This window comes from Mercenaria mercenaria, chromosome 12, assembly GCF_021730395.1.
Source record: "Mercenaria mercenaria strain notata chromosome 12, MADL_Memer_1, whole genome shotgun sequence".
NCBI lineage: Eukaryota > Metazoa > Mollusca > Bivalvia > Venerida > Veneridae > Mercenaria > Mercenaria mercenaria.
This window is the reverse complement of record NC_069372.1, coordinates 68,215,662-68,241,816: the sequence shown is the minus strand read 5'-3', so window position 1 is coordinate 68,241,816 and position 26,155 is coordinate 68,215,662. Positions and strand designations below refer to the sequence as shown.

The following is a 26,155-nucleotide window of genomic DNA, read 5'->3' as shown; positions in this document are numbered from 1 at the left end:
TCCGGCTCCGATGGCTCCGGCTGCAGGCTGCAAGCACTCTCCCCAACTGATACTTCTATACTACTTAGAATTGTAGATAATTTTGAACAGATGTTTCTCCAATAATGAACAACGACATGTAAATGATTTACCCGGGAACTGAAAGATATATTCAGTAAGTCTTGTTGGCTTGGGAATATTTGGCCATATCTTTTTTGTTGAAAAATGACTGAGCGTGAAATGAAGGTCACCGTCAAATGCGCTCTGCATAATTAAATACCTTGAGTTAATCAATGTATAGCAAATGGGTGCTGGATTTAATTTTTTGGTCCTTGATTGTCTATAAATGTGTTTTTTTTTGTTTTTTTTTTGGTTCTTTTTTTGGGGGTTCTTTTTTTTTTTGATAATGTATTGCATCATTATTGACCAAACAAAGGCGCCGAATGGTACAAACAGGGGACATTTAGCCACAAATAGTTTACACATAAATTTTCACGCTCGACCTACACACTTCCTTGAAGGATCATTAACCGTTTTTCAATCACACTTGCATGTACATGTAGCTGTCCGGTTAGTACAGATGGCAATGTCGTGGTCTTTTCCGTCCAAGGGTCACAAAAATTTACTCAAATAATCTGTAGGCCCGGGCCTGTAGTATCTTATAGAAGCTACGCCGCTGTCACTCCCAACATGTTATTTACATCCTATCTCAAAATGTAGAGAATTTGTGATTACACCCTGAAATGGTAAATCTGTTCTTAATGAAATACAATCCGAGATATAGATCTCCACTTCTTAAATTTAAATATGTATTGTATCAACTTTATTTATGTATCAGATGCACTAGGTAAACCTAAAACACACCAAAATCAATATATTCGCCATACTACTTGAGCATGACCAAAATGTAAAGTTACAAAAATGGCGAAGCGAAGGGATAACTATGCTGTTTTGGTAACCGGGAGTTCAGGATTTGTAGGACAACATATGGTTGGATTACTACAAACAAATGCTGACCACGTGACAGAAATTAGAGTACTTGATATTGTTCCATATGAGAATAAGACAGGTAGGAAATAGTTTCACTTTTCGCTAAAATCCGCATTTTTTTACAGCATACGATTATCAAAAAGAGTATGTAGTCAAGTCTTGAGACCAGCTCGTTCTTTTAGGGCACATGTTTTAAAGACTATAGTTGTCCTTACCGGTATAAAAGTAATCAACACAGCAATTTCTGATTCATTTTGTGTAGTTGTTGTACATGACAACAGGTTAAAATACTACAATAATATAAGATCGGCAATAGGTTAAAACATGACTATTATTTTGCCTCTTTATTCGCACAATGAAACGCTTCGTAAATCTTTTCTTTAGCAAAAGTGTAAACAAAAAGGGAGATACACCGTGTAAATTACATAAATGTATAATACACGGTAACTTGCCTATTTTATTTTGTCGGGCTAAGAGTCATACCGACCGAGTTAATAGTTAACTGCAGAATATTATTTGTTATACGCAAAAATTTGCGCAAGTCTGATTGAAGGCACACAGACCTCTAATAAATCACGTAACGTGACAATAAAATCACTGTATAAATAACTTCATACATAGTACTGCAAATCAGCTGAAATTACTTGCGTATTTCGAGGGGTAACTGGTCTACGTGTTGCAACAGTAACTTTTATATACCAAACTGTTCGTCAGGGTCTGTAGTTTCTAGAACTGCCATTCATTTGGTTCCACCTGGATGCAAAGCCAGAGAAATCCAAATGACCGCCAAGATGGCTGCCAAAGCACAAACAGTTAGGGAATATTGATATTCATTACTTTCCCTTTCCTTGATTTGATTCAAAAAGGCATACATCATCTTTTATGGTAGAAGTAATACCACTAATGCGATATAAGTGTACTTTGATTCTATTTATCATTGTTTTTCACATTTTTTTACCTAAAATATGCAAAATTAAGCTCAAAATTAGGGGTTAGGGTTAGCATTTTCATGTGTAGGCTTACAAAGGACACACAAAAAAATGGTGATTTCAAGCCAAAATTGTTGTTTGGAGTATGTTTATTTAGATCTTTCATCAAATAAAGGAACAACCATGGTGTGTTAGAATTAAGTTGTAGGGTTTCAAGAGTGGGTGGGGTAATTTAAATGCATTTCAGATGCACCTTGTATAGCGTTAGGTTCTACAGTTATAACGTTATATTTATAAATGAAAAAGTAATAATATCGGATTGATAAATATACTCAGTATACAGTAACAAAGTATTTAACTTAATGCCAAGTCAAAAAATCAATATAGTAACCAAAATATGGTCCGAAAGAGCTGCCAAAATGGCATCCAGAATGGCAGCCAAAATGGTGACCGACATAATGATCAAAATATTGCAATACTTTTACTCTAAATTGACAGCTGTGTGCTTTTGCATCAGTATTTACTAAATACAAAATACTTCTGTAGACTTTTTTTTTCTAAAATCATCATTCAAAGCAGATATGATGAATTACTTAGTAAGCTAATCAGTAAAACAGCCGATAGTATACATTGCATGTTTACACTAACAATAGTCATTATATGCTTTTACATTTTACAAAAAACACTGTATTCCATGAAATGTTACATTATTATGACAAAGTAATATATTCTCAATTTCCTAAAAGGACAGCTGCTATATTACTTCATTAGTAAGTGTACATATGTATACATTTAAATGAAATTGTTGGTAGAGTTGTCTTTAGAGTTTATTTGCTGACGCTGTGGACCATAGATCCTTCATATTATATGCATATTCATTCATATATTATGTACAGCGTGAGGTGAATGGCCAGTTAAAATAATAAGTCAAAAGCTTTATGTACATACATAGCTAAGCTCTTGTTAATATTAACATTGTCGGAAGTCATTTATTCAATAAGTCTTGGCGTACTTAGTATTGACCAGGAATATTTTTTTATATACTTTTTTCCTCAAATCATTAAATGCGAGCATTCTTATACAAAATGAAACTCATCCTTTAGGTATTGCAATAGTGACATTTTCATTCTGTGTAAGGAATTGGATAGGTTTATGCCTTTAACTATTTAGTCTATGTAATAAACCCTTAGCCTACAAAATGCATTTCTAACCTTTCTATAAAGATACAATATAAAGTGCTAATGACAGCCTTGGGTGCGATCACTAACTAGTTTTAACTCGACTTTTCGAAGAAAAAGTAAAGCTACGTGTATTGCACTCGCTCCGGCGCCGGCGTCGGCGTTGGTTAAAGTTTTTGATAAAGTCAAATATCTTTGTTACTATCAAAGCTTTTGACTTGAAACTTAAAATAGTTATTTACTATCAAAGTCTACACCAGGAGAAACAATCCCCCCATAATTCTTATTTGAATTTTGACAGAGTTATGCCCCTTTTTAACTTAGACTTTTTTGGTTAAAGTTTTTGATAAAGACAAATATCTTTGTTACTATCAAAGCTTTTGACTTGAAACTTAAAATAGTTATTTACTATCAAAGATAAAAGGTAAGGGTAGATTTTTCGGAAAGACAGAGCACCCCAATCACAGCCATAGAACCATGCATCGCAAAGTAGGCCCACAACAAAAAGATGCTGTAACGGAAAAATATTGTAGACGGGTTGCTTCAAAAACCAAACAAGTACATTTTAATTACATGCCAAATACAGAAAAAAGGGGCGAGAAGGGGCAAGGGGTAGATAAAAGGGACGAATGTTGGAGGGAAAGTGGAGCAAGGATGAATATTCAAAAGGGAAAGCCACATTCCTTAAGGCCCGGTCACACCGCCCGAACTTTGTTGGAGCGTTCCTTCAACGGTAGGGAGAGGGGGCGGAATTTAGACAACGCTCGTCACCGCGCACAAAATGGGGAAAAAATCGAAAACACGGGCGTTGCCTTAGAGGTGCACCGCTGAAGCCGGCGTTGCTTTAGCGTTGGTTTAACGGTAGCGAGCGGTAGCGAGCGTTGGTTTAGCGGTGACGCGAGCGTTGATAGAGCGGCGTTCCGCGCATGCGTGCGTTGGCTCGGCGGGGTTTTAAAGTTGGTTTAGCGGCATACCGCTTTTGACTACGACACCGTTCCAGCAATCCCGTGTCCGCTCGTAAAATGCTTACAACCGCTCCACCAAAGTTTGTGCAACGTTTAATCACCGCCCGGGCAAAGCTGGCGAAGCAGCGGTGGTCCAGCGTTCAAGATTTCTGCGTTGGCCTAGCGGACCCAAGCGTCCACGAACTTGCCAAACTTGACTGGGCGTTGTTAGAGCGGTGGTGAACTTTGCCGGAGCGGAAAATTGCCCGCTCCTCACCGCTCGCAATATTTTGTGCAGCTCAAAACTTTCGGAGCGGTAGGAGGGACCATTAGCGGTGGCCGAGCGTATACGGCGTTGCCTTAACGGGGGCCAACTTCTGTTTAACGGTGGTGAACGGTAACGAGCGGTGATGAATTTTTTTCACCGCTCCAGGAACGCTCCAACAAAGTTCGGTCGGTGTGACCGGGCCTTTAAACGCAGTAACCCAACAATGTAAACCACAGCAGCGCAGACATCCAACGTACAAAAGACAAACACACACACACACACACACACACAACTTACATACATACAAGTAAAAAAAAACAACACTGTGGGGCAATGCCCAAGACATACACATATTTACGCACGCACGCACGCACAAACAAGCAGGAAAAAACAACAGTCGGGCACCGCCTACGGACGCCCGGCGGACAAAATTATGGTGGGCACAATAACCTACTCCTAGTAAAAGGAGAGGGGGTGCAAATGCAAAGTCTACACTAGGAGAAACAATATCCGTAAGTCTGATTTAAATTTGACAGAGTTATGCCCCTTTATAACTTTTGGTTAAAGTTTTATAAATGTTTTTACTGGCAAAGGTCTAATTCAGAGTAAAGCACTAAGAACAATCGAGCGCACTGTCTTACGGACAGCTCTTGTTAACAATTGCGTTTTGTCAATGAAGTCCAGGTTAGTGGTGTATAATTTACAACAAATGTACACAATGTATAAACGCGAAATGAATCGTATTAAAAAAAGAAGCATGTCAATATTAAATAAGTATTTCGAAGTTGGGGTCTCAAAACCCATAAAACATTCTGAACAAAATGATTACGAATATATACTTCTTGACATATTGTCATTAAATTATTAATAAATGCCACTGTATTCCAGCATATATTTTTTGTTGATCCAATTTTATAATGTATAAAATATCATATCTGTTTACTGGCACAAACAATGTGGTAACTTTCTATTCGTTATCCGAGCTCATTGTCCTCGACAAAGGCTGGTGCCAGTGTATAAACGTTTATGCACATCATGTCCCCTGAGTTTGTGATCCCGGTGCATGGTTGTTTGTTTGCAAAGCATATGCATGTTTTGCTCCACATTTCACACCTGCAAACAAGATCATTCAATAGTTCTGGCAAAGCTGCTGCTTGATTCATATTCTAAGTGGCAAAACATTAAGAAAAAACAGTATGACCGAAGTACACAAAAATTGCGAATCATATATCTCACATTGCACTACACACAAAAGGCAGCTGTTGACAGCAAATGTCTACGTTATTTTTGAACAACCCTCGTAGTAATAGATTTGTCTCTTCTCAAACACTAACATGTTTATAACTTAACAGGAACCTACTATAAGAACTTAGTTTTAGAAAGGTACACAATTTTTTTTAATGATATTGCTTTTTGTGAAATATTATGATCATTTTATGCTGAATTTACAGCCAATGTCACTAATGAGGCTCAAATGATAATTGGTAAAACAAAAAGAAAAAGAAATGTTCTAGAAATTTTAAACTGTATTGCTGTTAACACAGTTTAACATATAAAGAGTCATCTCTGAAATTTTCACCAACCTCAAATTTGTGAAACAAAAGTTATGGCACACTGAAGAAAGGTACTATTTTAGTAATGTTTGTTAACTTGGAGCATTTATTTTATCAAAATTCTACGATTTGAAAGTGATTTATGATAAAAACTAATGGAAATAAAATTAAAATATACCTGTTCAATGCTGTAAAAATTGATATTTTATCTATAAAAGCAAGTAACTAAGTATCAATACATACGTTACTGAGAAAACGCTGAAATAAAAAGGATTGCCACTTTGTTTGTATATTAAGGCTTTAGATATCTGTGCTGAATATATTCACGAAGTATGCAGACAAATAAGGATATACATTAGAAACATTTTGCCAACAATCAAGGACGAAATGCAGAATATATTGGTAACATTTGAACTAAAATTGCTGGCCAGATATTCATGAGGAAATTTTGTTATATTTCTATATTCAGACGGTGCATTTCCTGTATTGTTTCAACACAACTGGTATTTTCTACACAATTGGCATAACCTGTTAAAGAATAACAGTGGTATACTTAAAAGCAATTCAGTAACAAAATTGTAGGCATTGGAAAATATCAGTACATACGTTACCGGTTATAACGTATGTATCCCAGCACTTTCTGAAACATATGAACATGTATTCAATATTGCATGTACACATATTTGAAAGGAAAGAACATCAGACAATAGAATGCTTGCAACAAATAGAGCCATTGGGAAAATAATATCTAATATATCTGATATCAGTAAGAAGGTTCCCATCAAATCTAATCACATTCGGGATTATTAAGGCAGATTTTTTTTTAATATAATGACCTCCAAAACAACTCAAGACAATGGAAATCTAAACTAGGAGGAGGATATTGAACTAGTCCTAATGTTTATGGTATTGTTTTATCAGTCACGTATCTCTTTGACAAACTCAACTACATACGGATTGCATGTTGTTTATAAAATAAAAATCCTGTTTAAGAAAGAACAAGCAGTTTCTTAGACAATTATTGTTTTTTGTTATTTTTAAATTTAAGAGAAATTAATTTAATTTGTAACGTATGTATCAACCCATTTCTAACCCTAGAATAAAGATCAAAAGCAGTTCAGTATATAACACATAAATCTTTAATGTATCTTCGCAGTAACACAGATAGTCGAAAAATATATCGACAACTTTTTTTCATCTCTATGTCTGATAATTATTGATAGTTAAGAATGTATTAATGAACTGGGGTCAAGCATTTAACATATGCTAAGATATGTAAATAATGCAGTAAATTACTAATCATTAAATGTCTACTAACGCCTGTTGACAACTGCTAAAACATATGCTACATTATTACAATATACACTGGGCAATTAAAAAACCAGAGACCATTAAACACACAATTTATCAAGTGGCGTCAGTAACGTATGTATTGATTTGCACAATGTAGATGACTGGATAATATTTTACAGTAGTGTACAAGTTGCAAGAATCGAATGTCTATACTCTTGTTAAATGGAATGGATATTTAGATAATATTCAACGAGGCTTTGCTATGAAACACCCATTTGAGCCATATTAGTGACATTCAGTTTTCAACGAACTTACATTAAGTCTTCGTCTAATGTTAGTCACAATATGGGATAATCCTTGTTTTGCCATGGCCTACAAATTATATGATTTATCGCAACATGTACCTTACTGTTATAAAAGTTGTATATCCATGTGTAATACTGTCAGATGAAAGGAGTGTAAACTTCCCCACTTACTTTAAATACACTGTTGCATCATAAAAACCCACTAATTGTCAAAATTATGGCTTTTACATAAATGCCTATACACAGTTCATTAATTTCAAATGAAAATAACATATGTTTGTGTGTTCTGTTTTAAAACAAACATGAAATTGTTTACCCCAGCCCTTATTTTTAAGCTTAATTTAGCATATCTTAGGTGACAAAAATAATAAAAAAACGACAAAGTAGTAACAAAGTACACTTATATCGCATGAGTAACATTATTTCTTACTTTAAGGTGATGTAAATAGTTTGAAACTCAATAGTGGTAAGGGAAATTAGTGAATATGAATATTCGATAAATATTTGTGTTTAGCGGCCATCTTGGATTTCTCAACTTTTGCGTACAGATCAAACCAAATGAATAGTAGTTCCTGAAACTAGAGACCCTGACAAACATTTTAGTATATAAAACTTTCTGTTGCAACACGTAGACCAGTTCGGTGTTCTAAACCTCTATAGGTTTGCAGCACTAACAAATGCAAGTTTTAAAATTATTACTAATATCATGCATACATATTATATCTAATCGCACATGATCATTGATTTACTGTCAGCCTACCTGAATCAAAGCACTGAAAGTACTGGAGGATCGACTGAACAACACAGATTGTACACAGATTGTACACATTATGTTTAAATATTAGGGGAACCTTTTCTAGTGTAAAAATGTACAAATGTACACAAAGTTTGATATTTAACCATGTATGTGAACTTAACTTTTGATGAAGGAATGCATGTGCTTGCCTTTTACATTCAGTAATGATATATCACCATCCTATGACGTATCACAGCAGTATCTTGAATGGTAATCTAAAAGTAGATTTTAACAAAACTGAACTGAAAATTTAAAGCTCGCACAACAGGTATTAAGTTAAACGTACCTTTTGTGAAATCAATTCAATATTTATTTATCGTCTGTAAACAATATCATTGTTGAATATACCAATACAAACATTTTAAAGCTATGTATATTGTATTGCTTTTGACTTTGGTATATTAGGGGTGGGGGTTACACTATAATTTTTAGCTCGACTTTTCGAAGAAAAAGTAGAGCTATTGTACTCGCCCCGGCGTCGGCGTCGCCGTTGGTTAAAGTTTTTGATAAAGTCAAATATCTCTGTTACTATTAAAGCTTTTGACTTGAAACTCAAAATAGTTATTTACTATCAAAGTCTACACCAGGAGATACAATTCCCATAACTCTGATTTGAATATTGACAGAGTTATGCCCCTTTTTAACTTAGAATTTTTGGTTAAAGTTTTTGATAAAATCAAATTTCTCTGTTACTATCAAAGCTTTTGATTTGAAACTTAAAATACTTATTTACCATCAAAGTCTACACTAGGAGAAACAATCCCCATAACTCTGTTTTGAATTTTGACAGAATTATGCCCCTTTTTAACTTAGAATGTTTTGTTATACTGTGTTGGTGCGCCGTAAAACCCAAATAAATAAATAAATAAATTTGTTAAAATTTTTGATGAAGTCAAATACCTCTGTTATTATTAAAGTTTTGACTTGAAAGTCAAAATAGTTATTTACTATCAAAGTCTACACCAGGAGACACAATTCCCATAACTCTGATTTGAATTTTGACAGTTATGTCCCTTTTTAACTTGGATTTTTTTTTACTGGCAAAGCTCTAATTCAGAGTCAAGCACTGAGAAAAGTCGAGCGCGCTGTCTTACGGACAGCTCTTGTTACATTTCCTTTTAAGTCACTTTTTATGCAAAGGAGGTATGTTTTTGTCCAGTCTACAATTTCTTTATACCCAGTAGTAAAAAACTCTCCACTGGGACTTGAATCCAGACCTCTTCCTACATGGTGTAAAAAGCATTCTTACATTGAAATATGGAGAGGAGTTAGCAAAACAGGGTTCAAATTTAGGCAAGCATACAAGCTAAATGCTAGTGGAATTTTAAAATAGCTATTGGGTCTGAAATGTACTAGCTAATTTCAGCTAGTCAATAATGTAACAAGCAAATGTCTTTAGAGTTTAATAAAGTTTAATTGTTTTGAAGGTACACATTTTTCTTCATGAAAGGAATGTCATCATTTATGTTTATGATCTTTTATTAGTCAACAAAAATGGCATAAGCTATTTGAAGCTAATAGAAAATATTTTTGTTTGTGACTGGCTACTAACAGAGATCAACAGAGATCAATCAGTAAGTTTTGGCCAGTAAAATATTAATAGAGTAATTAAATATTATTAACTTTAGCCGGTAGTTTTTCATTTTAGCTAGTGATCAAAAAAGGCACTAGCTAATTTCAGCTAGTACAAACTATTGTTAAATATGACCCCTGCAAAATAATGTAAAACTTGAAAATACAATATCAAGTTTCAAATTTATTCAATACTCAATTCATGTAGTACATGACAATATGAGCTATAACATATATACAAATTATAAAATATAAAAGATATGTAAACATGTACGTGTCTCGTTTTGTACAAAGAAGGGAAATACGTTTTTAATAGCAGTCAACATGTATTTATAAACTTCAATGTATATTACTTCTCTATAGAAATATCAAATACAAAATGGCCCGATAGATAACAGGTGGCGTTTCTAACAAAGATGAATTAATAAAACCAGTTAGTGTATTGAAAACAATTCAAACTTTGCATAATACATATAGTTCCTAAAATTTACCCGTTATGAAATTTCATAATAATTTCCTTTACAAACATACAAAAATGTCTATATTTATCGAAATGTTTTGTGTTGATGTTCATAATAGATTTAAACAGCATAATATTTGGGCGTCTTAAATTTTGTCGTTCTAGTAATCTTCTTCTTAATACAGACAGTTCTTTACATTCTAACAAATAGTGATATTCATCACCTATACTTCCTATACAATTACACAGTGTACATTTACTTAAGTGAAGTTCTGTTCCATTCCAGCTTCCCGTTTCAACCGGGAGTCTGTTATTACGCGTTCTAAATTTAATTACATATCTAAGTAAGTTATGAGGTGTATTAACTAAGTAAGGTTCAAACTGGAATTTTTCTTTAAACAATCGATAATTTTTACATTTACTTGAATTATTATATCAGAAGAATTCAAAACAAATGTATACACATTATAATGACAAAGTGAAAATGTATAGTTATGCCTACATGTATTTTCCTCCATCTATTTTATTTCAAGAAATTAAAAATCATAAGATTAATCCAAAATTAAATTCTTCAACCAAATGCAAGTTTATGAAATTACCTATGCAATTATTTTGAAATAGGATGAGAATATCATTTCTTCATAAATACTTTTAGGTCTTCTGTGCAGCATTTTTTAAACCTTTAGTTCTTTTGTAAAACTAGAAATACTTCAGTCACACTGGTAAAAATCACTAAAATTGAGTTGTAAGAACATACAAATTGGACACTGTCAGTTTTTGGCAATCAGGAACAGAAAGCAAAAGCACTTAACTGCAGTGCTACCTGCAAATTCATGGGTGAACATTCATGCCAAAATACATCAAAATTCAGCCATGCATGAAGAACTTCAATTTTAAATCTGACCCCCAACTGTGACCTTGACCCCTGAGATAGGAACATGGGGTTTATGCATGTCACATTTTCTCACTTACATGTAGGTATAAACATTCATGCTAAATATAAACAAGATGCATGTAAAAGTTATGATCCGGACAAATTCGGACGGACGCATAGACGCACACACACACACCTACTCGCCAGCTAGTCAAGCTCATCGCAAGCAAGCTCAAAAACAACTCATTTCTGTTGTTCAAAAGCTTATTGTTTCTTTTATATTTTTGCTTGATATGGAATTTACACATGTTCACTTAATGTTTACTCAGGAACCAATGCTTTTCTAAAATCTTGTTTCAAATCAAAATTTTGTTTGCACATAAGTATCAATATCTTTAGTAAATAGCAGGTATCAGTAAGTTTATTCATTAAGAGAGTCGCGTCATGAGAAAACCAACATAGTGGCCTTCCGACCAGCATGAATCCTAACCAGACTGGGCGGATTCCCAGGCTGGTCTGTATAAGTGGTGGTTGCAAACGAACTATGTTGGTTTTCTCATGGCGTGGCTCAAGAACTCTATTACTGAATGGCTAGAAAATCCCCTGGCTGGGCATCCGTTACTGGACAGCTGGACACTTTCTTTGATATTTGCTGAATTCGCCATTGTTTTTTCACCATAATGTTTCCTGTAACTTTTCATATAAACGGACAAGAAAAAAGTAGGAGAGCAAACTTGAAATCATCGCCCTATTTAAAATAGTAATGGGATGGTTCCTCGGGTAATTGGATTCAATTTGATTACTAGGTGAAACCGGTTTCAATTTTGCAAAGCCGCTAATCGCTGTCAAACAATAAAAATCAAGAATAGTACTTTATCTTTATACATTTTTTGACAGGCACATAGACCCGCAATATATTTCCGCTAAAACACAGTGAAACATAGTCAATAGTCAATAATTTGCTCGTCATGATATATTTAAAATAAAATACGCTTATTAATTATCACACTGCTTGCAAACGAGTATATAAAAGTCCAGAGGTTCCTAATGTAATCAGCTGCTGGAAGTACCTTGACACAACCGTCGGGAAAGAAAACAGCATTTTAAATATGGCGGCCAATTAAACAAATCGGTTCGATTTCATACAAAGAATTGATCGGTTTCAAAAGTCTGAAATCCTTCTAGCCCTAATTTTAAAGATAAAATATATGTCTCTCAGTCATGTCAGTACTCATATTGTCCTGTTGTCTAGAAGTTCAGTCTTTGGCCCCGTAGTCACTGCTAATTTTAATATTTTCATACGATGACAATTCATCTTTGTTATTTTTTCTCTTACTGTGATAATTTAATGTCTGAATACTTAATATGAGACATGACATTTATATATTTCTTTCAGATTTTTAGATATAAAAATAATTTCCGAAAAGTATCCCTTAATAAAAAAATCCCCACCCCCACACCCCCGCAAAAATTTACCGACTTACCTACCCTAATTCTTTTGAGCATGTTACCAGAAACAAAGACTTTTTTAGGCCTAGTTCACTCGTGAAGTAATAATAATAATAATAATAACGACTTTATTTATAGAGGCGACACAGTTGGGCAAGCCCAGTCTTCCCTGTGAGCCTCTTGAAATATGTACATGGTATTTACAACATGATAGTAATGGCATAAAACTAATTAACATTTTAAGTTCAGCATTAAAACAAAGACATAAATTAAACATGACAAGAAGTATAATATTATGTACATGAATGATAACAGCTATCAGTGTTCACCAGAGAACCTCCACTGTAAGTAAGCATGTTTAAATGACTGTATGGAAGAGGACTGGCGTATTTGTAGTGGAATGGAGTTCCATATATGTGGTCCAGAGTATGACAGCGATTTTCTAAAGAATTCTTTATTTGGCTTTGGAATGTGTAAAAGGTCATCTGAGTGTGATCTGAGAGTGAATGCATGAGAGCAGCTGGATTTTGTGAAAAGATGTTGGATGTAGCTTGGTGACTGTTCATGTTGAGATTTATAGACAATTATGGCTTTTTTAAATTCCAGTCTTTCTGGGAATGTCATCCACTTAAGTTCTTTGAACAGCAATTTGGATGGTGTGTCAAAATCTTTGTCTAGAATTATTCTGGCTGCTCGCTTTTGAAACTTGATGAACAGATTTTGAAGCTCAAGACTGCAATTTCCCCAAATTGTACAGCAGTAGTCTATATGCGGCAATATATATGCATTGTAGAACATTTTGCGAACACTGATACTGAGATAATGTTTTATACGCATGAGGAGGTAGAGTTTTGAATTACATTTCTTAAGTGTGCTATGAACATGTGCTTTCCAGTTTAGGTTACTGTCTACATTAACACCCAGCAGTTTTTCACATTTGGAGTAAGCAATAACTTCATTATTTAATTTAAGCTTTTGGGATGATTGTTGAATTGTATTTTGTTTGTAATTATTTGCAGTTATGAACATCAATTTTGTTTTTTGAATGTTGAGAAGCATGGCATTTTGTGAGCACCAACTGTGAATTATGTCTAAGTCAGACTGAAGGTTTTTGTATATTACTTTTACATCAGAGTCTGTTGTGCTGATGGTTGTGTCATCAGCAAACATATCTGTTTCTGAGTGTTGTATATATAAAGGAAGGTCATTAATATACATAATGAACAAGAGGGGACCTAAAACTGAGCCTTGTGGAACTCCTGAGATTATCTCCATTGAATCAGAGTACTTTCCAGACACACATACTTTTTGTTGGCGGTCTCTGAGATATGACTGAAGCCACTTGATCGAATTGCAGTCGAATTGATATGCTGACAATTTATCGAGCAGCAATGAGTGATTGACAAGGTCAAATGCTTTGCTTAGATCAAGGAAAATTGTGCCAACAGCTTGTCCTGTGTCTATTGCCTTGATCCATTTTTCTGTAATAGATATTAGTGCTGTTTCACACGAGTGATTATTGCGAAATCCTGACTGATTTGTGTGAATTAAATTATTTTCTTCAATGTATGATCTAATAGAAAGTGAAACATGGCTCTCTAATATTTTTGACAGTGCAGGAAGAATAGATATTGGTCTGTAGTTGTTTCTATCTGTTTTTGAGCCTTTCTAAGTAAAGGTAGATGTTAATCTTGTACAGTTCATACATAGGTTTTAAATCACCAGAACATTTGTAATTTTGGATATTTGATACTTTTTACATAAATCAATCAGGAACTGAATCCCCTTTTGATACATGTAAGTTGCATTTGAATTTGCCAATTCTGTGAAATAATTGGCATTTAAACCTATAGCATGTAAAGCGTCAGCAGCGGTGAAAGTTTCATCAGAAATCGCTTCAACTATTTTGGTCTATCGAGTGTTTGACAGAAGTGGGGATATTGTCCATATGAAAATTATCTCAATATTTCCGAGGACAACGTCAAATTACTTTGACTACTGGACGCCTAGAACCCAGGCTAGTAGTAGACATCCAGTTACCAGACGGCGAGACACTTCAATAATAAATTATATATAGATAGCAATTTGAACACTATAATCAGAAGCTAAATTTCATAAATTTTTATTTGTCTCGGAACTGATTGATGAAAATAATTAACGTTTCTTTCAAAGAACTATAAAATACAAAGAATGGCAACTGGACATACTTCCACACCATCACGTGTTAGCGCGTTATCTTATTTCAAAGCGTTTGCCAACTTGATCAATTGTGATCAAATCAACAGACGCTTACCTGAAGTATCAAACAGGCGGTACGCCTGGCCCTGATAAACAGAATCAAGTCCATTTTTCAAACAACAACTGTTGACTTGCCAGACTTCCAGTCATAAAGTCATTCCTTCCCCATGTAGGAAATACTAGTAACAATAAAAATAAAACACCATTATCATTGTAAAAACAAGAGCTGTCAGTGGACAGCGCGCTCGACTATTCTCAGTGCTTGATAGTATAATATAAGCTATGAGTAAAACTTTAACATTACAGTAAGCATATTCTAAGTCGAAAAGGGGCCATAATTCAGTCAAAATGCTTGATAGAGTTGCCTCCTCCTTTTTACAGACTGGGGTCATGATGGTAAACAAGTATGCAAAATATGAAAGCAATATCTCAATGGACTTTGAAAATATTTGGGGTGGTACGCAAACTTTACAAGAGCTCGTCGAACACGAAATGCCCCCCTTGATGCATTTAGTAATTGCACAAGGAACAGAAATTATATGCTTACTGTAAACGAAAGTATTACCATTCTGGTTTAATCTGACCTTGACCTTTAACCTATTAACCTAACAAGAGATTACAGATTGATCTTGGCGCCATCCACTGAGCCATTTTTGAATGTTCCAAATTTCAAGACTAGCTCAAGGTCAAAATCAAAGTCAAATTTCATTTAGGTACAAAACAATGTGTATGTGGTCCAAATTTGAAAGCGGTGGCTTGAGAAATGTGAAAGCAGGTCACTAGATCAATTTAAAGGTAAAGTTTATTTCGGTAAACAGAACTATGCATGTGCTTCAAATTTGGAGGCTGTAGCTTGAGAAATGTGAAATTAGGTAATAGATAAAAAATCAATGTAAAATTTCAATTCAGAACACAAAAATATGCATGCAGTCCAAATTTGAAGCCTGTACCTTAAAAAATGTGAAAGTAGGTCACTAGGTCAATCTCAAGATCAAAGTTCATTTCAGTACACAAAAGTACGCTTGTGGTTCAAATTTGAAGGCTGTAGCTTGAGAAATGTGAAACTAGGTCACTAGGTCAAAATCAAGGTCAAATTTTATTTTGGAACAAAAAACTATGCATGTGGTCCAAATTTGAAACCTGTACCTTCAAAAATGTGAAAGTAGGTCACTAGGTCAATAACAAGGTCAAAGTTTTTTTCAGTACACAAACCTATGCATGTGGTCCAAATTTGAAGGCTGTAGGTACAGAAATGTGAAAGTAGGTCACTAGGTCAAGATCAAGGTCAACTCATGTCAAGGTTCATCTTGCCACTCAAAACTATACATGTGGTCCAAATTTGAATGATGTAAGTTATGGACATGAAGATTCTAAGTTTTTCCCTATATAAGTCTATATGAACCATTTGACCTCTGAGGCAGGGCCATATTTGACCCGAGAGGGATAACTTGAACAAACTTGGTAGAGAACCACTAAATGATGCTACATTACAAAATACCAAAGCCATAGACTTTGTGGTTTGGACAAGAAGATTTTCAAAGTTTTTCCCTATATAAGTATATGTAAACCATGTGACCCCCAGGGCGGAGCCATATTTGACCCTAGGGGAATAATTTGAATAATCTTAGTAGAGGATCACTAGATGATGTCATATACAAAATATCAAAGCCCTGTGGTTTTGGACAAGAGGTTTTTCAATTTTTTTTCCTATATAAGTCTATATAAACCATGTGACCCTAGGGGTGGGGCCATATTTGGCCCCAGGGAAATAATCTGAACAATCTTGGTAGAGGACCACTAGATTTTGCTACATACCAAATATCAAAGCCCTATGCCCTATGGTTTTGGACAAGAAGATCAGAAACCATTTAACTGTTCCTGGCCAATGTGACCTTGACCTTTGACCTATTGACCTCAAAATCAATAGGGGTCATCTGCTGGTCATGGCCAACCTAACTATCAATTTTCCTGACACTAAGCCCAAGCATTCTTGAGTTATTGCCTGGAAACCATTTTACTGTTCCTGGTCACTGTGACCTTGACCTTTGGCATACTGACCTCAAAATCAATAGGGGTCACCTGCTGGTCATGACCAACCTCCCTATCAACTTTCGTGACCCTAGGCCTAAGTGTCTTGAGTTATCATCCGGAAACTGTTTTACTGTTCAGGGTCACTGTGACCTTGACCTTTGACATACTGACCTCAAAATCAATAGGGGTCACCTGCTGGTCATGACCAACCTCCCTATCAATTTTTGTGACCCTAGGCCTAAGCGCTCTTGAGTTATCATCCAGAAACTGTTTTACTGTTCAGGGTCACTGTGACCTTGACCTTTAACATACTGACCTCAAAATCAATAGGGGTCATCTGCTGGTCATTACCAACCTCCCTATCAACTTTCATGATCCTAGGCCCAAGTGTTCTTGAGTTATCATCCGGAAACCGTTTTACTGTTCAGGGTCACTGTGACCTTGACCTTTAACATACTGACCTCAAAATCAATAGGGGTCATCTGCTGGTCATTACCAACCTCCCTATCAACTTTCATGATCCTAGGCCCAAGTGTTCTTGAGTTATCATCCGGAAACCGTTTTACTATTCAGGTTCAATGTGACCTTGACCTTTGACATACAGACCTCAAAATCAATAGGGGTCATCTGCAGGTGATGACCAACCTCCCTATCAACTTTCATGATCCTAGGCCCAAGCGTTCTTGAGTTATCATCCGGAAACGGATAGGTCTACATTCCAACCGACCGACCGACAGACCGACCTACCGACCGACCGACCGACCTACCGACCGACATCTGCAAAACAATATACCCCTCCTTTTTCAAAGTCGGGCATAAACATTTGTGTGACGCTCAGGCGGACGCAAGTAGGAATACGATCCGAAATTAATCTAATTTCAAAGCGTTTACCAACTTGATTGAGTAATCAACAGACGCTTACACGAGATCTCATTTAGTTGTCACGGGATGTTGGCAAGATTTGCTCTATATACCTTTCAAGTTGCAGATCTATTTATTTTTATAGCTCTTTGCTCATGACTTGTTGATAATTATAATTAAAACATTTAGTGATTTACAAAAATCGTGATAAGAAATAATCATAATTTTTATCAGCAATTAATTTATACTCTTGCTATACAGTACATAATACGTACATGTTACTTATTGTATATTAAGTAACGGATCTCTCACCATTCCATAAAATCGATTGGGGACGAACTGACTGGGGCGAAAGTACACCTTCATCCTGCATAAACAGATATAATAAAGTATAGAGCATTTACAGATTAAATCAGCATGTCTGTTGTAAAATAAAGTTATGATTTGCCTGATGATCTGAATAGTTGGAATGAGATATTAACCTCTTTTTGTTCGTGGAAAAATGTATTTCTGACATGTATGCAAAGGACGTAAATGAAACAAAGGGAGGTAACTTTTTAAAGACGAATCGAACTACAGCTGTTCCTCTTACTATCTCGGATTGTTTTTGTTTTTTTTTCAGTTCAATAAAATCTTATCGATGTTTAATACTATCACAATCGCTACAAAAAAGGCTCTTCTAGGCTAGCTGTAATCTTTAAACAAAGTCTTAAGGATCAGACTGTGCTGCAAACAAAGCTGGCATCGTAGGTTTGTCGGTGACCAAGTTTTCGCGCATTAATATGTAACTGCAGTTAGAAATACACAACGGAAATGTATATAATAAAAATTGAAAAATACGTAAAGAATTTCTTATTTTGGACGTTCGACAGCTGAAAATACAGTCGTGCCAGAATAATTATATTTTGATGGTTGACTTAATCTATGGCATGAAACTACTTTCCGCACTATTTTGTTCGGTTTGCAGTAAGGAAATTTCTGCATTGTTAACTTTGAATCGATCCAAAAAGTATCAAAAGATAAAATATTACGTCGTATCACCGTGTGTTGTTAATTATGTACGAACGCCTTTAAGGATAAACCAAAGGTTCCAGGATAAACTGACTATTATTTAAATAACTGCTCAAATAAGCTATTGAGGTCATTCACGACTGTGATACTTAATGTCACGCACGCATGCACGCAGACGCACACGCGCGCGCACACACACACACACACACACACACACACACACACACACACTGTTACTGTCATCTGCCACTGCCATTGTCTCTAATGCATTTATTATACACTATTTTGACGAATATATTACTTTTCAATATGGTGTGTTAAAGAATAATCATTTTCTTGGCATCTCTTTCCAGATTATGAATCTACAAAACCTGTGAAACAGTTCGTTGGCAGCATATTAGACTCTGAACTCGTACAGGAGGCTTGCACGGGTGTTTCTTGTGTCATTCATCTTGCAAGTCTCATCGATGTTTCACTTTTCCCTGATGAAAAGAAGTGTTACCAAGTTAATGTTGAAGGTAAATATATATATTTATTTCAGTTATGACTGGACGCACTTGTTTATGTGCTACGGTTTATAACTGTGCGCGTGTTATCTGTTACTCAGTAAATAATGTCGTTTTGTTGCGCTGTCTGTAGATTTTATTTAGTGCCATTTAGGTTAAGGCTAAGCAAGTGGGTGTTACAGGTGTTTCAAATTTTATTATTCCTCCGACAGAGACTAACCATAAGCCGTCTACACTCGTGGGAAACAACAACCTGTTTTATAGAGTGAAACTGCTGAGTAAACACATTTTGTCAGTCCTAATCCTGTCCATTTTATTTAAATGCAATGGAAAAGCAATCTCTCTTTTACCTGCGATACAACATATCACCGTCCTCAGATTGTTCTCTTTGATTTTTGATATTTCTTGTTGTCTTACATTTTGACGCATATATCTGTTGTTCTCTTTCCGTCAGTTTCGGTGATCTTTGACCTATTAGTGTCGATACGCCGTAAAATCCAACACACTTTCCGTGAGCAGCTTTACTAACATATTTCGTCTTGTACAATTCTGTGAACATTTACTTTTCTAAAACTTTCATCTGTTTGTTGATAAATTTCATCAAACAAGAGGGCCATGATGGCCCAATATCGCTCACCAGAGTTTATCTGGCCTACTGACCTAGTTTTTGACCCCAAATGACCAAGTTTCGAATTTGACCTAAAGATAATCAAGACACACATTCTAATCAAGTTTCACATAGATTGAGTCACAACTGATGCCTTTAGAGTGTTCACAAACTTTTCCTTTGATTTGACGATGTGACCTAGTTTTTTACCCCAAATAACCTAGATTAATATTGGACCTAGAGATCATAAAGACAAAGATTCTGACCAAGTTTCATAAAGATTGAGTCACTACAGTGGCCACTAGAATGTTCCCAAAATAGAAAAAAGTGGAAGCTTCACAAGTTTTTCCTTTGATCTGGCCTACTGACCTAGTTTTTGACCCCACATGACCCAGTTTCGCATTTGACCTAGAAATCATCAAGACAAACATTCTGACAAAATCTCATGATAGAGTTACAATTGTGGCCTCTAGAGTGTTCACACGCTTTTCCTTTGATCTGGCCTACTGGCCTAGTTTTTGACCCAAAATGACCCAGATTCAATCTTGACCTAGAGATCATCAAGTCAAACATTCTGACCAAGTTTCATAAAGATTGAATCAAAGTTGTGGCCTCTAATATGTTCACAAGCTTTTCCTTTGATTTGACCGGGTGACCTTGATCCAACATGACCCAGATTCAAATTTGACCAAGAGGTCATCAAGACAAACATTCTGACAAAATCTCATAATGATTGAGTTACAACTGTGGCCTCTAGAGTGTTCACATGTTTTTCCTTTGATCTGGCCTACTGGCCCAGTTTTTGACCCTAAATGACACAGATTCAATCTTGACTATAGATCATCAAGTCAAACATTCTGACCAAGTTTCATAAACATTGAGTCAAAATTGTGGCCTCTAATGTGTTCACAAGCTTTTCTTTTGATTTGACCGCTTGACCTAGTTTTTGACCCCACATGACCTAGATTCGAAATTGACATAGAAATCACAAAGGCAAACATTCTGACCAAGTATCATAAAGATTGAGTCAAAATTGTGGCCTCTAAAGTGTTCATAAGCTTTTCCTTTGATTTGACTGGGTGACCTAGTTTTTAACTTCACATGACCCAGATTCAAACTTGACCTAGAAAACATCAAAATAATTATTCTAACCAAGTTCCATAAATATTAAGTCACGACTTTTCAAGCTTTCCATTTGATCTGGCCTACTGACCTAGTTTTTGATTCCACATGACCTAGTTTCGAACTTGACCTAGAAATTATCAAGTTAAATATTCTGACCAAGTATCATAAAGATTGAGTCAAAATTGTGGCCTCTAGAATGTTCACAAACTTTTCCTTTGATTTGACCGAGTGACCTAGTTTTTGACCCCACATAGTCCAGATTCGAACTTAACCTAGAAATCATCAAAGCAATCATTCTGACCAGGTTTCATAAATATTGGGTCACAACTGTGGCCTCTAGAGTGTTCACAAACTTTTCCTTTGATCTGGCCTACTGACCTAGTTTTTGACCCCACATGACCCACTTTCGAACTTGACATAGAGATGTACAAGACTAACATTCTGACAAAATTTCATAAAGATTGGGTCACAATTGTGACCTCTAGAGTGTTCACAAGGCAAATGTTGGCGGACGACGCACGACGGACGACGCACGACTGATGACGGACGCCGGACAATGACCGGTCACAATAGCTCACCTTGAGCACTTTATGCTCTGGTGAGCTAAAAAGGTGTTATAATATTCCCAGGGTTTTTCATGTGATCGTTAGGCATGTCTTCAAAAACAGAAGACAGACCAATAATAACGTTTGCTCAAATCTGCCTGTGGTAATAATGCAAACATTTTTTCCATGCATAGAGGTAAAACGTGCATAGTTTGCAGACGATAAAAAGTATCTGGTCCTGATTTAGCTATAGTCATCCCTATTTCTTTTCCAGATAATTTGATAGTAATAATCAGTATCAGTTTTTCAGTTTAAAGAACTCCTGTCAGAAAACGACTATTTGGTTACTTTTTCATTTTGTGTAAGTTGATGCAGTTAACTACACATATATCTGATATAAGTAGTGCCTACTTGGAAGTTTATATTTTAGTTGCATACCTCAAGAAGAAACTTGGTCAAAGTAGTTTGACTTTTAATTTGCTTGGTTGATTTTCATACGTCAAAACTACTTTACAAATTTTATTTGAACTTATATGTTGGTATTGTTAATTATTATATAAATACTGCCTATATGTGCCGTGTAAATCCTGCCTACATCTACGGTGTAATTCCTGCCTATATCTACGGTGTAAATCATACGTTGGGTGTAAATCCTACCTATACATATGGGTGTAAATACTGCCTATACCTACAGTAGGTGTAAATCATCGCTACACGTACGGTGTAAATCCTGACTATACATACGGTGTAAATCCAACCTAGGCATAAAGTGTAAATCTTGGCAATATCTAAGACGGTGTAAATCCTGCCTATACTTACGGAACGGTCTGTGGCAAAACCACCACTGGGAGCTTAAACCGGTTTATGGTGCACCTAACCACACTCTTACCCCCATCATGTTCCAAAGTCACAAGACAGTTTAAATAAAAGTTAACCCCTCCAGGTGAAACCTAACATACGCAAAGGAAACAGAAGGCATGTAATGTAAAATAGCTCAATCTCGGTGGGATATAAGAACAATTAATCAGAGTCCTCCACCTGTTCCGCCAGACACAATCAAAGAGGAAAGCATAACGTCCAACTGTAAAAGGGCTGAACACCAAAGATGCGGTGTGTTTCAAAACAGTTGGTTCATAACCTCTTTTAATAAAACGTTTAATGACTTTACTAAATACAATTGGGAAATTGCCATGACCCAAACTCTTACGAAGTTTGTAAACCACATCCCCATAAAAAGCGGGTTTTGATATATCTTCTCGCAGAAGTGTCTTTAAATTGCTGTTGTATTTTAAAACCAAATCAGAATTACGATAGTAAAATTTAGCAAAGTATCTAAGTAATTCATAATAACGGTAGACCTGTTGAAGTAGCTTATTTGTAATATATTGGTTACGTTCAATGAAACGCTCAACATGACTACACGCTCTTACAAACCAATTAACTGAGAAATATATATTCCATAAGATGTAGCCTGGGGTACATCCCCATCCAAATGGGGGAAATTTACAATACTAAAATTAAAATCATCCCTCTTGTCATAGAGTTTGGTATGTATAAATTTGTCGTAAATAGAGAGATGTAAATCTAGAAACGAAGCAGTAGTATCCGATTTGTTAGTTTAATTTAACTGCAGCTTCTGGGGTTAAATAGTATCCACCAACTGAGCAAAAAAACGGATTATCCATGTTAAGTATATCTTCTAGACAGCGTGATGTATTATTAAATGCACGGTGTAAATCATGACTATACCTTCGGCGTAAATCCTTCTTATACATACAGTGTAATTAACCGACTGTTATTGTCCTCTGTATGTTTGTTTCTCGAATTCATAAAATCTCCAAAGCAGCAATCACACTATCAAAGTGTCTGTTCTAATATGGTATACGGATGCAATTTGTTTGAAATCTCTTTGCAGAAATACTGAACGTAAACTTTAAACATTTTGCTCTGACTATCAGCATTATTTTTCACACACATTAACCATTCGATGTATAGCAAGGTACCTATGGAAAATTACAAGTTAGCCAAATCTTACTTATTGGCGCGATCTCAAGCAACCTGTAATACACAGCTTAGTGTATGGAACGACACTTTAATTTTGCTTTTTGGGGTTATATATGTACGATTAGCAAAGTACTTTATATTGAGACTTACCCTTTCAGCCCTCTTTAAACAAGGGAAACAACCTGTTTATAAAGCAAAATTGTTGGGTGAACACCGTTTGTTAATCCTAATCCCGTCCGTGTTATACCAGTGCAATCGAAAAGCAATCTAACTATGTTAAATGTTATTCATGATAAGACAGTCATGTATCTATCAGTCCTGAAATTGATCTTTGATTTTCTCGTATTTCTAAATATCATTCCAATACTTTGACGCATATATATGGGTAGTAGAGATAGTTCTCTTTTCAGAAGTAGCCCTTTCAAAATATTTTACCATGTGAAATTCAGTGGGTTCTGACTTTTTCAAAAACATCGTCTGTATGTTGACAAATTTCACCAAGGAAAATGTCACACACCTTCCCCAGGGCATTAACTTACCGTATTTGATCCTTACACAGTTTCTGTTTAGAATTGCTAATCCTTGTGGCAATTATGCATGCTTTTTCCCTGCCTAGAGATAAAAAGTGCATAGATTACATAAGATAAAGGTCAATACCCAACTACGCCTACCATAAGACCTTAGCGGAGTTGTCTCCATTTTTTAAAACTATTTTACCCGGGATATTTTTTTTTCAGCTCAAATAACTTTTTTTTTCAGAAAATGATATTTTTTTTAGTCTGCGTACTTTGATGCAGTTAACTATACAAATATCTAAAATAGATAGTTCCTACTTGAAGTTTGTAAATTAAGTTCCTCTGCCTACTTTATACAGATGAGCATACATGATCAAAAATACCTGATTAAAAATCTAATCAATTAACTTGATATTCTGTAGGCACCAGAACTATTATAGAGGCTTGCAAGAAGACAGGGGTTGAACGCCTTCTTTACTGCAGTTCCGCGGATGTTGTAATTGGAAATGATGGCGTTTTTGACGCCACTGAAGATGACACCGAGTATCCTAAGGAAAACTTCTTCCCTGTTTATGGAAAGACAAAACAGTATGCCGAAGAACTGGTTCTGAACGCAAATTGTAAGTATTTCAAATGTTTTTTTATGTAGACTGATAGTTTCAATGTCTAGTTTTACTTTTACATTATTTACATATTTCTTTTATTTTCAGAGCACTTTGACAGTTTACGAACTATTGTTTTATATGATAGCAACAATATATTAGGGTTTATGTTTTTTCGATGCTTTAAAGCCAGTCGCCGTGTTTTGTAAATAATATCGTTTGTAACCTTGAAGACTATGTGCTCACCTCTTTCATTGTAGTTCTTAAGAAGACATAATTGGCATTTAGCCCGGCGTTTTGATATGATGAAAAATATTTTTCATTTTTAACTTCTGGCTTTTAACTTTTGCCAACTTTTATTATTTTTACATTAACACAGGTTCAACTTTGAAGACAGTATCCATCCGCCCTGTGGCGATATATGGCGACTATGACTGGAAGAATATCGCGCCTATGTTCGGTAGTGCTTTTACTAAGAAAACCGGTTATTATATGAAATTGGTACTCACTTTTAAGAAGAGCGACTATGTTTATGCCGGCAACGTAGCATCGGCTTTTATCCAGACCGATATTGCTCTTCGAACTAAAGGAAGCAGCGACATCGCGGGCACCTCTTATTTCATCAAAGACGATACGCCTAGAAATGAACGTGTGGAATTTTTTGATCCGATCTTGGAGGAATGCAATTTGAAGCCATTTCCTCTTTCACCAAAAGCATGGATGATTTTGGCATTTCTGCGCATTTTGTTTCCAGTTTTGACCTTGTTATCGTTTGTGTGCCATGTCAATTGTCCATTTGGCAGGTGGGTTTTCCATGTCTGCGATCTAACAAGATTAGTGAAGGATGACAAGGCGAGACGTATCTTACGATATAAACCGATTTTCGATGAAGAACAAATAAAACGCAGACTTGTTAAATTCATCAAGTCACTGTAGGATGAGATGAAACACTGAAAGAAGTTAAAAGTCCTTGCTGTCGCAGATAAATGAACTAGAATATTTAAAAAATCAACAACGCGTTAATACCTTTGTATTGTTTAATGAACTTTGCACATGGAGATTTCAGATTTATTCTAATTCAAAGGCCCTCGTAGATCAGAAATGTAAATGTTTGTGTCGACAATTATTATTATTATTATTATTATTATTATTATCATTATTATTATTATTATTATACCAGATTTATATAGCGCCCTTTTCATGATAAACACGTTCAAAGGCGCTTTACATATTGCAGCCACACAGGGCGCGAAATTCATCCTCTGTAGAGCGATCTGACCAGAGGGACAAAGTAAGATAAAGCCCCCAGAATAGATAGCCAGAAATCCTTTTTAGACACCGGCTTGTCCGGCTTACTTAGCCTAGGTCTTTGCGAATAGACAATCTGGTTCTTTAACGTGCCCGGTGTTAGCACCGATACACGCTAAGCCGTCTTTCCTGGGAAGAACCAGTACAGGCCTCTTAGTTAGGTGGGAGACACTCAAGAGCATCTCAGAAATTTCCAGTGTCTGGACCGGGAT

The 26,155-nt window shown here is 35.6% G+C and overlaps 1 protein-coding gene across 1 annotated transcript; it reads left to right on the top strand.

Annotated features, from left to right (window-relative positions):
* The first annotated feature begins 841 nt into the window (after positions 1–841).
* LOC123534051 (3 beta-hydroxysteroid dehydrogenase/Delta 5-->4-isomerase type 3-like) lies at positions 842–25,789 on the top strand. The gene is made up of 4 exons (XM_045316089.2): positions 842–1,048; positions 19,085–19,249; positions 24,456–24,653; positions 25,015–25,789. Exons 1-4 carry the CDS (start codon positions 901–903, stop codon positions 25,569–25,571), a joined length of 1,068 nt encoding a protein of 355 aa, XP_045172024.2. The 5' UTR covers positions 842–900; the 3' UTR covers positions 25,572–25,789.
* Positions 25,790–26,155: the final 366 nt, after the last annotated feature.

Excerpts from the sequence above, each read along its gene's own strand:
- LOC123534051 (XM_045316089.2), top strand. The coding sequence starts at position 901 with ATGGCGAAGCGAAGGGATAACTATGCTGTTTTGGTAACCGGGAGTTCA. Across the intron at positions 1,049-19,084 it reads TCCATATGAGAATAAGACAG|ATTATGAATCTACAAAACCT; the intron begins GTAGGAAATAGT and ends ATCTCTTTCCAG. Across the intron at positions 19,250-24,455 it reads TTACCAAGTTAATGTTGAAG|GCACCAGAACTATTATAGAG; the intron begins GTAAATATATAT and ends GATATTCTGTAG.